At 36.2% G+C, this 14914-nt stretch overlaps 1 protein-coding gene across 8 annotated transcripts in view; it reads right to left on the bottom strand.

Annotated features, from left to right (window-relative positions):
- Positions 1-14914, bottom strand: part of DMD (dystrophin) — a 2402664-nt gene that overhangs the window by 1808535 nt on the left and 579215 nt on the right. For all 8 annotated transcript variants that reach the window (XM_025277237.3, XM_045164452.1, XM_045164449.1 and 5 more), the window contains exon 7: positions 14434-14552. In XM_025277237.3, coding sequence (XP_025133022.3) covers positions 14434-14552 — 119 coding nt within the window. The remainder of the gene's footprint in view (positions 1-14433; positions 14553-14914) is intronic.

The raw sequence follows: 14914 nt of genomic DNA on the forward strand, positions 1-14914 counted from the left end.
GACTCTTGAGAGTCCCTTGGACTACAAGGAGATCCAACCAGTCCATCCTAAAGGAGATCAGTCCTGGGTGTTCATTGGAAGGACTGATGCTAAAGCTGAAACTCCGATACTTTGGCCACCTCATGAGAAAAGTTGACTCGTTGGAAAAGACTCTGATGCTGGGAGGGATCGGGGGCAGGAGGAGAAGGGGACGACAGAGGATGAGATGGCTGGATGGCATCACTGACTCAATGGACATGAGTCTGAGTGAACTCCGGGAGTTGGTGATGGACAAGGAGGCCTGGTGTGCTGTGATTCATGGGGTCACAGAGTCAGACATGACTGAGCGACTGAACTGAACTGACTATATGTAACAATCTGTGTGGATGAGGTCACATTCTGTCATGTATAATAATTACCCATGTACTTCCTTTTTGGCCCATACTGAATTATCCATTCCTTGGAAGATTCTATACTTTTTCTGTTTTATACATGTGGAGTATACAACACCCTTTCTTACGTAAAGTTGTAAATCAATAAGAGTTCGATGACTTAAAATGAATTTCTACTTGATAAAATAATGACCCCAAGGCAAATAAATTTTAAAAGCTTCTTTAGTGTCTGAGACAAATTACAATGTCAGAAATAGAAGTAGAAGCTCCAAGATTCCTAGATTATTAGTTGTGCAGGTAGATATACTCATTGGAAAAACAAAATCCAAGTCTATCTAGCTACTTGTCCAACATTTGAGCTCTATAAAATAATCCTTTTTTTTTTCATTTTTAGATTCGTCTATATACAGTCAACCCAGTAAAATAATTACTCTATAATAATGCTGGAATTGGCTGGAATTAGCAACCACTGTTCAGGTTCTGACAGTAAAGTCTAATGTCAAAAGTTTCCATTTCTTCTGCAAGATTACAGTTCTCAGAATTATTATGGTTTTTAAGGGCCTCTTGATCAATCTCAGAAAAAAAGTACTTTAAACAAATCAAAGCATTCCTTCAAGCACTGGCTGTGTGTGTGTGTTTAGTCACTGGTTACCTTACCAGTATATATTAGGACTAAAGTGAATGTAGAAGTTATTATTTTTCCTTTTGCAATATTTTTTGCTTAAAATATATGCTTCCACTTACTATGAATACACAGACACACAGATACTATCATTTAATAGAAACTGTTTCCTCGAACCTCCCGCAAACAGGCGGGCGGCAGGGGCACAATTGAGGGACTCTGGAGAGGCTATTCCTCAGTATGTCCCAAGGGCGCTATCTGCTGAGCCCCAGTAGCTGTTACACAAGCCTGTGGGGGTTCTTCTGTCCTTTGATCTTCTCCAAAGATCAGACCAATGAAACTGTGAGCACCGGTCAGATATTTAACAAATTTTCCAGCGGGCTATGAAGGGGATTCCTTGGCACGTTTTTCCCACTGCTTTTTCCTCCTGTCCTTCAGCTCTCTCCCGGGACTCAAGCCCAGCCAAAACTAATGAAACTCAGGCTCTGATGTCTCATTGCAAAAATTCATTGAGATACAAAGCGATAAGAGGTGGATTTGTTAGGATGGCACCCCACTCCAATACTATTGCCCGGAAAATCCCATGGATGGAGGAGCCTGGTAGGCTGCAGTCCATGGGGTCGCTAAGAGTCAGACACGACTGAGCAACTTCACTTTCACTTTCCACTTTCATGCACTGGAGAAGGAAATGGCAACCCACTCCAGTGTTCTTGCCTGGAGAATCCCATGGACGGAGAAGCCTGGTAGGCTGCAGTCCATGGGGTCGCACAGAGTCGGACACGACTGAAGCGACTTAGCAGCAGCAGCTGCATCATATCCCTGAAAGAGGACATTCTTGCCTGGAGAATCCCCATGGACAGAGGAGCCTGGTGGGCTACAGTCCATGGGGTTGCAAAGAGTTGGACACAACTGAGCAACTAACACTCTCACATTCACACTTTCACTGCATCATATATTACTAAAATCTTGCTGCAACTAATATTATAAACCATCAGATTTATTTGTGTCATGACAAAGTGAAGATTAATTTATCTTCTAGTTTCTTAATATTCTATATTTTATGGTTTTTCCTCATTCTTCATATGCACTTTTTTATGTTTCAGTGGAAGGAAAGCTGAAGATAAAATAGTGCAGAGAAAATTACATAAATTTATTTAATTTTTTTATCCAGGAGCTTATACCTTACTAATTTTTATACTTGCTATATTCTGAAGTAGGTGGGATTTGTCCTTATTTTTAGCCTTTTGAAACCTGCTTCTTGAACCAAGGTTCTCCAAATACCCAAGTGCTCAATGATTCTTATCATTCTAGGCTAGTCTTTCCCCACTTCCGGCTACATATGCTCAGGCTCCCTTTGGTTAGCAAGAACTACACCATTATCACGGTCTACTAATATGTTCTGGGTGATATGAGGTACATTTATCAAGGGCTCCACCACATACTCTTGCCTGCTGAATAGCATTAATTTTAAATAAAACAGTTCTCAAGAGATCACAAAAGAGCCACTCCTTTTCCTGAGGCGTATACATGGACTCATTCCACTTTAAATGCTTTCACCTATAGCACCTCTACTGATAGAACACTAATGAAACCGTTTCTAAAACACTTTTCCAAAGTGCTCACTTGTCCAGCTGCTTCTATACAGACCCAAGTTCTCAACTGACTCAAATAATATATCCACACAAAGAACTGTGCCACACAGAGGAACTTAGATATTCAAGTCTAGGTAAAATGTACATATTTATTTAGTCCTTCTTAGGACTCTTTCTCTCCTTGTCTCTCCCTCTCTTTTTGCTAATCAATATTTTAGACGGTATATAAGAAATGTTTACATCACAAACCAATGAGGAGATATTTGCGATAGATATTTTGACATACCTTAAGTGATGCTTTTGCCATCTAGAGTTAACAAGAGAGAGAACAGAAGGGTATATATTCATAACTGGTAAGTGTTTCCCTTTGATAACTGTAGTGTGGTTTGGATAGGATCCCAAACTCACAAGATTTGTAAACATCTTTCCACTTTGATTAATTATTTTAGTATTCTCTGAGGGAGATATCATAGTATAGACACGGAATCCAGTATCTCTCTTAGTCTGGACTCCCATTTGTATGACTTTTTACATTTATTTCCAGCACAATTGGAAGCAACTGATTAATGTTCCTCTATTTTCAAAGAAAGTCAATTAGGTCTGTAATAATCAATGCAAAGAAAAAAAATCAGGGAGGAATACAGATATATTCTGCATTACAACTATTTTCTGTAGTAGTTACAAGCAGGGACTCTCAACCCCAACCCACGAGCTGAAAGATGTGGACAAGTTTCTTAAGCTTTGTAGTTGTAAATGGTCATCATAATAGTGTCCTCTTCCTGAGGTTGTCATGGGAATGAAATAAAATTTATAAAATGTTAATTACTGTGCCCAGCCCTTATAAATGCTCAGTAAACATTACACCAGAGCACATCAACATTCCCGTACAAAGACTACTCTGGGTTTCAGAAGACAAGAACGTTCCTTAGATTCTTGAGAACCAGTTCAACCACCCACACGTCATTAAATAAAGTTATGGTTGAAGATGGAAAACTGTATTTTCGCAAGTGTGCTAATCAGCACCTGACAAATACCATGACAATTATAGGAAACATGTATTATAATTATGAACCAGTCTTAAGGAGACTTGTTTAGAATCTTTAGTGTAATCTAGTCTCTGTATGTGCATGTGTACATGTGTGTGTGCCATGTGTGTGCAATGCCACCACTGATGAATTCAAGATGTAGTTTAAGTTTGCTGTGAAGTATTAGATTATATTCTGGAACTCAAGGACATCAAGGGCTATGATGCAGAAATCAAGCTGTGAACCAGAAAATCTCTCAGGTCAGGAAATTGGAATGAGTGGGAAGTTCACAGGAAAAACAGGAAGATTTAACATGGGGAATTATGTAATACAGGGAAAGTCAGCATTTATCCTGGAGGAAAGCAAAATAATTAGGAAGATCAGCTCTCTCTAATCAAGACAATTTATAGGAATACAAAGTGAAGTAACATTTAATTTCCTCAATATTCCAGACACTTGACATATGTTTTAGCTGTTATTTCCGAATGCCTGTGCGTGTGTACTAAGTTACTTCAGTCATGTCTGACTCTTTGCAACCCCATGGACTGTAGCCCACCAGGTTCCTCTCTCTATGGGATTCTCCAGGCAAGAATACTGGAGTGGGTTGCCATGCTCTCCTCCAGGGGATCTTCCCGACCCAGGGATTGAACCAGCATCTCTTATGTCTCCTGCATCGGCAGGCAGGTTCTTTACCACTAGCACCAGGTATTGCTTAACTGATGGGAACCAAGCAGTGCAGAGTTAAAGAATCCACCTGCCAAGGCAGGAGATGCAAGAGACATGGGTTAGATCCCTGGGTCAGGAAGATTCCCTGGAGAAGGAAATGGTAACCCACTCCAGTATTCTTGCCTAGAGAATCCGATGGCTACAGTCCATGGGATTGCAAAAGAGTCAGGCAGGACTGAGCACATACACACATTATTCAACTTAATCCTTACAGCAACTCTATCAGGTAGATATCATTGATTCATCTTTGCACAGTGAGCAAAACTGAGGCTCAGAAAGTTTCCCAGCACCATATAAATAATTAAATGCAAAAATTGGATTTCAACCCAAGACTAGTTGGCTCTAGGAATAAAAGGTTAAAATCAGGTCTAAGCTTTCCTGGGAAAATGACTGGAGAATTGTGTTTTCCAAGAACTAGGGAGCTGAGATAATTGGTAAAGTCGTGCCTCTTTTGTTGGCTAAGTGCGACTGCTCTTAGGCTAGTGAGGAGGGGCTGTGTACTGACATGCAAGCCTTTATCCTCTGTTAGCAGAAGGACTGCCATCATTAGTGGGAAATCATGGATAGAGCTTCCTCGTGTCAAGTGGCCCACATGAAGCCTAGCTCTTACCCCATGTGCATAAGGTGCAAATGTGTGTATTCTGGGTACTTCTGGGCCACTCAATGTCATAAAGATTCCAGCTTATCTCTTGCCTTGTATCCTTCTATACAGCTAAGTCAACGTAGTATTAGACTGAATTCCATTGCATCTGTGAGTAAAATTGCCAATTTGATCCCCTCACAACCACACTGATACTGCAGGCTGCAATGACTGTTATATATTGTCACTAAAAGTCATATTCGGCTGAAAAACAGACTGCTTAGCAAAACTAATCCTAGATAAATGGCTTGTGATTAAAGTCAATCTATTTCTGGCATTAATATCAGAGATCATGAAGTTAACTAAAGCTCTTTCCCTCTTTTAAATGGATTTATAGGATCACAGATTTGTCCTGTGAAAAAATTATTTCACTGCCACTTTTAAATAGTTTTTTCCTTTTATTATCCCTTTGTTATTATTAAAAATTTCCTCTGGAATAAGAGGCTTTATCAGCTGTGCCAATGAAAGAAATATTTACTAGCTGAAAAAGGGATCACCAAATCCTTGATGACAGGGCACAGAGACACTAATTAGGATCAAAGTGAGAGAGGAAGAGTATAAAGAACAAATAAATAAAAGGACAGAAAGCCAGGTACGACCTCCACACATAGGTTGTCTGGGACAAGCCTTTGGTGGAATCAGTGTGTGCGTGAGAGCGTCATTCTATCACAAATACGTCCATGAAGTAATAAACAGAAGGGATGGAGAGAGCGAGCGAGCTGTGTGGACAGCAGATAAGGTAAGTCCCTTAATCCTAAAAGAGAATGTTTTTGGTAGCCAGTCTTACGTGACAGCTAGTCTATTTCTATTTTATCTGGTGGACGAACCATTTCTCATTAACAACAGGACTGTTAGCAATAAGCAATGCTCCAATAATTGAAGATTTGAACAGCAGGCTTAGTCACCTCTTGAGGAAGAAAATGCTAGAAATCTTTTTAAAACCCTGGTACAACAGATTCTGGGTTTTATCCTCTAAAAAGACTTATCTACAGAAAGCATTGTTCTATTGCAACTACTTTACCTTAGTTATATGACAGTCTCACCTGATGAGCTTTTAAAAATTTCTAATGTCAGGGCCCAACAACAAAAAAAAAATAACAAAATAAAAAAATTATAAAAAAATTAATCAATAAAATAAAAAATATCAGCTCTAATCCCAATGTTTTCATAAGTCTCCACCAGGTGATTTTACTGAGCAACCCCATTGGAAAGAATATCAACTTTGAGGAGAGGTAAAACTGAATTTGATTTTTGCACATCTTTCTTTTGGCTGGGTGATCCTGGTCTTAGTAAAGCTCTCTAAGCCTCAGTTTTTCCATCTATAAAATAAAGATAAACTGCCCAAGAACTACTGCACAAAACAAATGTGAGGTTCCTAAAACATGGTTGTCATACGGAAATTTTAGTTAGATTTTATCAAAAAGAACTTCGTGTATTTTAATTTATATCACTAGCAACAAATAAGAAAATTATTTTTAGGAAAAACAGTACTTTGAGTTCAGGTAGAAATTTTCCAGCAATATTTTTTAAAATCTCACAAGAATAATACTGCAGAACAATTGATTATCTCTAAAAGAGTAAAAATACTTGATTTCAACCAACTTATTAAATTTTAATAATACATAACCTCCCCAATCATTTAATAGCTGTTTCAGTTTTCTCATCTCTCAAGGAGATAGCATATGACCCACTAACTCCACAAGTTTGCCATAAGCAAATAAATATAAAAGTATACTATATTATTTTTAAGTATAATCACAAGACTACACTTAAGTCTTGTGATTATATAATTCTTTACAATAATTAAATTTCATCTTTATGAGAATTAAATTATCCTGTTATAAAAATTAAATAGCATCCACCAAGACTCTAGTTCATTACTATTTTATCCAAATACCATTGTAACTAATATATTTTTTCATTTTTATTTCATATTCCAGCTGTTCAATGGCCCATGCATTTTTATAGAGAGATATGATTTAATCAGAAAACATATGTACCAACCTGACACCTATTTTTCTTAGCACTCAGCTTTTAGGTTTTCATATATTCATTTGAAAGTTCTATGATACCATCTATTTTTTTAATCAAACACAGCTAATTCCATTTTGAAGACTGTGAAATGAACAAAAATATCCCAACTATAAGGAACATATGCTTTACTTTCAAACATCATCACTGATTTTATTAAAACTGCATATAAATTTCAAAACTATTTATGCCATTTTATTATCATTTTCTATAATCATTTGAATATTTAAAATGTTTTTTAATTACCTCTACATTTTCCCATGATAAATAAGAAATACAAATAACAATTACAAAAAAACTTTACCCATAATTGCTACTATCTCATTTATTAGATATGTCTTATTAAAATCAGTAACAAAGGAACAACAAATTTTGTTTCAAATATATTTCCTTAACAGACTAATGGACTCCTAGTGATGACATACTCGGGGACACCATCCACAAAATATCTACTGTATGTCATTCAGCACTGGAACATGGTGGACATATTTTCCAACTGTTTAAACAATTTATAGATGGCCTGTCAGTCATTCAATATTATTTATTGTGACTGCATAGGCATAGGATGTTATATTTCCCCCACTTAAATAAGGTGAGAGTCCTTCATTCATGTCCGACTCTTTGCGACCCCATGGGCTATACATCCACGGAACTCTCCAGGCCAGAATGCTGGAGTGGGTAGCTGTTCCCTTCTCCAGGGTATCATCCCAACCTAGGGATCGAACCCAGATCTCTGGCATTGCAGGCAGATTCTTTACCAGCTGAGCCACCAGGGAAGCCCCTACTTAAATAAAAACTAGTTGTAAAAACCATCCTGGTAAAGTAATTAAAAAGAGATTCTTGGTAACATAGACAAGGATTATACTCAAACACTTCTGAACAAATTTGGTAAAGACACTCATCCAGGATGAAAACCTTAAATCACATGATTAGATTATATGTCATTATTTAAGTTCCACAACCTAGCAAGAAACTACATTACTTCAGTGTGTGTTCAGTCACTGAGTTGTGTCCGACTCTTCGCTACCCCATGGATTGTAGCACACCAGGCTCCTCATGAGATTTTTCAGGCAAGAATACTGGATTGGGTTGCCATTTCCTTTTACAGAGGATCTTCCTGACCCAGGGATCGAACCTGGTTCTCTTGTGTTTCCTGCATTGGCAGGCGGAGTCTTTACCACTGAGCCACCTGGGAAGCCCACTGCTTAACAATGAATAATATTCCTTTTAACAAACTCCTAACAGAGATTAAAAATATATATAAATTGGCCGACTATTTTCCATAAGGTCAAAATTGTGATGAATTAAAAAAGAACATAAAAATGAGTAGAAAATACTTAGAGAGTAAATTCACGCCATGTACACACACTGCCTTTTTAATATTTTGCAAGTTTCCTTATTGTCTCAATGGCTGAATTTGGGACGGTTGCATTCAATTATTTCTGTCATCCAAGCAATTGAAATGGATCAACAGAACAAGAATCACTTCAATTTATTAGTGATTCATTCAAACTGTCCTGAAAATATTCATTTGCTAGGTTATCTGAACTGAGAATAAAGGTAGATGATAGGATATCAAAAATAAACATGAGATTCATTCTCTCTTTCTCTTCCCCTCTCCCTCTCTCTGTCTCATATGCTTTGTTAGCATTTCAGGTTACTGGAAAGTATATAGTAACATAACCATTTTTAAAATTTCTGTTGCAATAAGCAATTTGAAAGTTCTCAATCAGGAAACAGATCACAACACTAATATCTTAATGTTAGTATATTTATCTCTATCACAATATTAATGCAGTATCTTTAGCTGCATTTATATGCTAATATTTATTTACTATTATTGGTAACCTTTTTACCCACATAGAAAGTTTTCATCTATTTATTTTGCTATGTATTACAAAGTACTGCCTCCCTGCCCCTCAAAGATCTTTCTTCTATAGTAGCAATGATAAATTTGAGGATGCCTCCAGATACTCAGCTAAAGTAATCATAACTCAAATGCATTAAATTATATTAAAGTGGCAATAGACAGTCAATGCTAGTTTCTGTTCTAATCAATGCTAATCAAAGTATATATTTAAATAATTTAACACAATATTTCCCAAATTCCTTTACTAAAAGGTTGTGCTGAATATACATTAAGCAAATAAGATGCCAACACTAAATCTAATGTTGCCCATTCCTTTGCTAATACAATAATGCCATCTCTAATTTACTCATTTCAACTGCAATCTACTGAAGTTCAAAATTAAAGAAATATTTTCATTATTATTACTTAACACCATTAAATGATATAATTCGGCTCTAATGATCAAATTTTAATGCTTCCTTTAAAATTTTGATATTTGGCAAATCTAATACAGTTATGTTAAGTTTAAAAATAAAATAAACTTTAAAAAAAATAAATAAATAAAAAGAAACCCTGGAAAAACTGGTCTCCTGTTGATATAATAGGCTTCCCTGGTGGCTCAGACGGTCAAGTGTCTGCCTGCAGTGCAGGAGACCTGGATTCGATCCCTGGATTGGGAAGATCCCCTGGAAAAGGAAATGGCAACCTACTCCAGTACTCTTGCCTGGAAAATTCCATGGACTGAGGAGCCTGGTGGGCTACAGTTCATGGGGTTGCAAAGAGTCAGACAGGACTGAGCGACTTCACTTTCACTTTCTTCCATTCTGTTATTATCATATCTGTAAAAGCAGTTGATGATATTTTCTTTTCTTTTTTTTTTTCTATTTTCCATTGCAAAATAGGTAGACTAAGAACTGTTATCCAAAAAACTTGAGATTTCCTAGTAGATAATTACAATTTATAATATCTCTAAAACCACTCTGCCAGAGATAACAATATTAATCAGTAATACAAAACAATACAAAAGAATATATATATTTTGTTGCTTTGCCATCAAAAAGGCAATGGCCATTTTAATTCAATATGTACTATTAAAATACTTTAATATATGGGGAAAAAGAACATTTTGCACTGCAGAGAGTTTGGTGGTAAAGTGTGTCATATATTTACAATAATAACTTCTACTTGAAATGTTATACACATAAGAAACACCAGTATATTTCAACCTCATTACATTCTCTGAAAACCAAGGTATTCCACAATGGGTTCTAGAAAAAAATCAGTCTAAATGATATGAAATGATTGTGCCTGTCCATAAAAAGCTCGAGTTATTTACATTAACAAGATCCATCTGAATTGGTTTTCTCTTTCCACTTTAGCTTAGTGTAAATTACTTATTAGCATTCTTATTGTTAATGGTATCAAAATGTGATGAACGGAACAAGGATAGAAACAAAAAAAAGCACACTACTTGCTCAAACCACCTAAAAAGAAGTCTTAGGGACTTTCTTTTACAACAAAAGCTATATATCTTCTCTTGATTACTTTCTGAAGACTAATCAACTGCATGCAGGTCAAGTGAAGTCAGAAACCATTCATTCAGGAAGAAAACTTTCAAAAAGAAGAGCTAATTCTTGGAAAGGTAGACTCTAAAAGCAACTCAAGAGCGATGCACAGATTAGCCAGGCAGAAAATAGAATCTGTGTCACCATCCTCACCCTGGGAAAATGAAGTGGATTAAAACCAAACTAATTGGCTTGTTAATGTCATTTTGAGGTCATAAATATTTCTTGAAAGCCCTAGTGTTCATCAAATTTTACTCCTGTCATTCATTTTTCATTCTAAAGTCAGTCTGGTAAACCATGGATGATGTGAGCATCATCTTGCACATCCCAGATGGAAATGACTTACTATAGTCAAAAGTCATCTAGAACTGGCATATATTTTTATCCCTGATTTTTTTTTTATTTCTTTAAGAAGAGCATTTTCACTTTGCTATTCACAAGGAAAAGCTGACAAAGCACTCTCTTAATGCATAAAGTGTTGTGTGGATCTGCAAACAAACCAATTTGTTTGAAACTCAGGGAAGCAAACAATGCATATGAAACCCACAAAGCACTACTGTGTGTGTCTTATAGGGAAATCATAAGAGAAAGTGAATCGAATGACTCACAATAGGATATGTTTGGAAGAAGATAAACCTTTTATATCTATGAGCATAAAGACGCATAAAGTATTAAATAATTTTACCTTAGTAGTACTTATTTTTGCATATGTTAACATTTAAACTACCAGAAACAGCTCCTGAAATTGGTTATGCTAATGCCTATTGCTACGCATTTTAAAAGGCAATTCCACTTAAAACCAAACCTCAGGCCTCAAAACAACAGTTAAGGTCAAATGAAGCATACCAAAGTCGATATACACAAGATATGAAAAGCTCCAAATTATATTTCAATGACTTGTTTAATTTGTAAATCAACCCAATCAACAAAGCATATGTTTAAAATTCTAAAGACATTTTTGGGTAAGTATTTCTTTAAACCAAATGTAACTTCAATCCCCCAATAATAAATATCTCCCCAAATGCAAAGCTGAATGTTTCATTAGCCTCCTAAGGGGCATATTAGATATGAAAAGAAAATTGCTTTGAAGAATAGCCGAAATCATCATGTACAAGCTAAAGAACCAATATGTGGTTAAATAAAAATATGAACTTCTCAAAGGTAATTACTATCAGATCAGATCAGATCAGTCGCTCAGTCGTGTCCAACTCTTTGCGACCCCATGAATCGCAGCTCACCAGGCCTCCCTGTCCATCACCAACTCCTGGAGTTCACTCAGACTCATGTCCATCGAGTCAGCGATGCCATACAGGGCATGCAAGAAGTCTATGAGTCTGCCAGTGTGTTAGGGAAATACACAAACGTGCATTAAAAAATTATAGCTCAATGTATTTTCAAGAGATGATATCAATGATAATTAAAAGAAAAAATTACCTAAATCATAAGGATTTTTATTTTCTAATTAGTTAATTGCAAAGACAGAATAGTATCTCTTACAATCTAAGACTTAAGTCTTTGAATGCATATTTGAGTATTTCCCTAACACACTGGCGGGAACTGATAGATAGCTAAAAAACGTTAAGATTTATACTTAATCTTTACCTTATTGAAATCCATAAAAAAAACTGTAATAAACCATTTTAGGAAATGGAATGCTCTTTGACTCGGAAGGGAGTCCTAAACAGCAAAAGTTTTCAGATCCAAGAGTTCATTGGCAAAATGAAACTATAACCAGTGGTTTGATCTTTATTAATCAGCTTGTATTTCATACTGTGTTTGGTTGACTACAAATTGTCAGGTTTGAGGTATTTTTTCCCTCTGTTTTTAAATGTATTTATTTTTAATTGGAGGGTAATTTCTTTACTGTGTTGAGGGTGTTCCTACAAGCCTATATGATGTGCATTTTGACACATACTTGCCACTTAGGAATATGGAATTGGGCATATCAGGCTCTTTTATGCTATAAAATACATTATTTAACTGCCTTTTTCTGATTATAGGCATATCAATATAGTTTCTGATTATGATGTGGATGTCTATTCTGGATCCACTTACTTCACTATTCAAAGGAGGACTTAGAGATCAAAAGCCATTTTATAACTCAACAAGGAAAAGATCTATTTTAAACTTACTATTTTATGAAAGGAGAGGGCACACACAAGAATAACTTGAGCATATATATCAGATGAAAGAAACAACCATATGCAGATTTAACAACAACAACAAAAAAAACTATTAACAGGCTTATCCTTCAGGTTCACACACTATAGCTCTCATCCTCAGGGACTAGAGTTCATATTTTCATTATGTCTGCATCTCTACCTCACTGGAGTATGAAAAAACACATATATTGGTACTAGGAGTTAATAGTGAAGTAACCCTCCCCCATCTTGCAAGACAAGGAAATATGATTGATACAATTTCTCCCTTAGAGCTAAACAGAGACTGGAAGGACACTGACCATCTATTGAGGCAATAAGAAGAGGTTAGAGGCATGTATTATCTAAAGGAGAGGAAACATTTCTAGTGTACTTAATCTGATTCCCACTTCACAAACACATTTGCATTGCTATAATTTTCCCTTCCAAAGTCCATATACAGGGGTCAATTAGATATGATTATTCTGGTTCTTGTGATTGTTAAATATCTCATTTATAATATCTGAGCTTCCATTTTGATTATGTCATTTTTTAAAATCTTGTTTTGTTTAAAATTAACTCCCCCACCACTATGGGTCTGCCATGAATAAGAACCACCAATATATAGGTCTGCTATGAATAAGATAAGGCAATCAGGTTTCTAGATCTGTAACATGAAGTAATAGATTCTGGTTGATGATAAATTCACCAGTGAAAGGCTATCCTCTGAGTTATTTTGGAACTTTTCCTGATGGGACCCATGATCACCACTCAAGGATCTCCTGATTTGGGATTGATTCAATATTCCCAAGACAGAAGAATTATATGACCCTACTCAAATATCATCTTGAATTATTAATATATCACAGATAATCAATCCCACTGATACAGTTTCTCCAACTTCTGGGTTTAGAGTGTGGTAAAGCCTCAGTAAAGAGAATATAGCTTGCAATTTCAAAGAAGTTGGCAGATTAAAAAGTGCCTCATAGGCTAGAAGAAAAGCAGAGGTCAGGAATTATTATCCGTCTAATCCATGTGTTTGTAGATATGACTATGCAGCACCAAACATAAGGATGGAATTTACTTAAGTGTAATATTATAAAAATATAAATACAGTAGTAGTAGTGTTAGTTGCTCAGTCATGTCCAACTCTTTGCAATCCCATGGACTGTAGCCTGCCAGGCTCCTCTGTCCATGGGATTCCAGGGAGGAATACTGAAGTGGACTGCCATTCCCTTTTCCAGAAGATCTTCCTGATCCAGGAATCAAACCTGGGTCTCCTGCATTGCAGGCAGATTCTTTACCATTTGAGCTACAGGGAAGACCCCATAAATACAGTGCTGCCCATCAACTAAAGAAGCAGAAAACGAATAACTAGTCAATGGAGGATTTCCCCTACAGTGACCAATTACAACAGAATCAGCACCAGGAAAAGATTCCCTGATTTAAACAGTAAACCATGTTGCCTCTTATACAGTATATGAATGCAAGTGCCAAGAGTAGCTAACTAATTACAGCCGATTAGTGTATCAAATCTCTTGGTAGAAAAAGCAAAACATGAACTTTTTAGAATTATTTGGAGTCAGTGTACTCTAAACATAGTATACTTCATCTGTGAAGCATACACATTCTAAAGGCTTGTGTCTTTTTCTAAACTTTTATATCTTAGTTTCAGATATTGGGATTTGAGAACTAAGATCATATGTGATGATTCATAATACATTTCAGGAAGGCAGAACATTTTAAATATACCTGGAATACAGAAAAACACAATGCACAGTTTCTAGTTTGTGCTTAGTTTGTGAAAATGTGAAGTCTGAGACGATAAACTTTAAACTGTGCTAAAAACAGTAGCAGTTTAGAAATGCACCAACCTTCAGGATCCAGTAGTTTCTCTATGCCTAATTGATATTTGGCAATGTTGAATGCATGTTCCAGTCGTTGTGTGGCTGACTGCTGGCGAACCACACTATTCCAATCAAACAGGTCTGGCCTGAAACACACACAAATATAAAGACAAATATAAACTGATTGAAAACATTTCATGAGATTCACTTCAATTCTGATTTTTGATTGACAGACAACCCATGCCCACATTCCTTAAGAGGTGAGTGTTACTCTTCAGTACTCTTCAATGACAGTTCTCTTTCAAACCAGGCACAATTATAATAGAAGATCCAGAAGAAAACAAAGTAGAATTGATTCTATCTTATCCAAGCAACAAATGTGTTCATCTCATCCAATCTCATGGATTTAAAGACCAGCCATTTGTTGGTATCTTCTAATTCTATAAGCCCTGCCCAGATCTCTTCCCTGAACTTCAGACTCTAGATCCATCTGCTTACCCAGTATTTC

The sequence above is a fragment of the Bubalus bubalis genome, chromosome X (genome assembly GCF_019923935.1).
Source record: "Bubalus bubalis isolate 160015118507 breed Murrah chromosome X, NDDB_SH_1, whole genome shotgun sequence".
In the NCBI taxonomy this organism is placed as follows: Eukaryota; Metazoa; Chordata; class Mammalia; order Artiodactyla; family Bovidae; genus Bubalus; species Bubalus bubalis.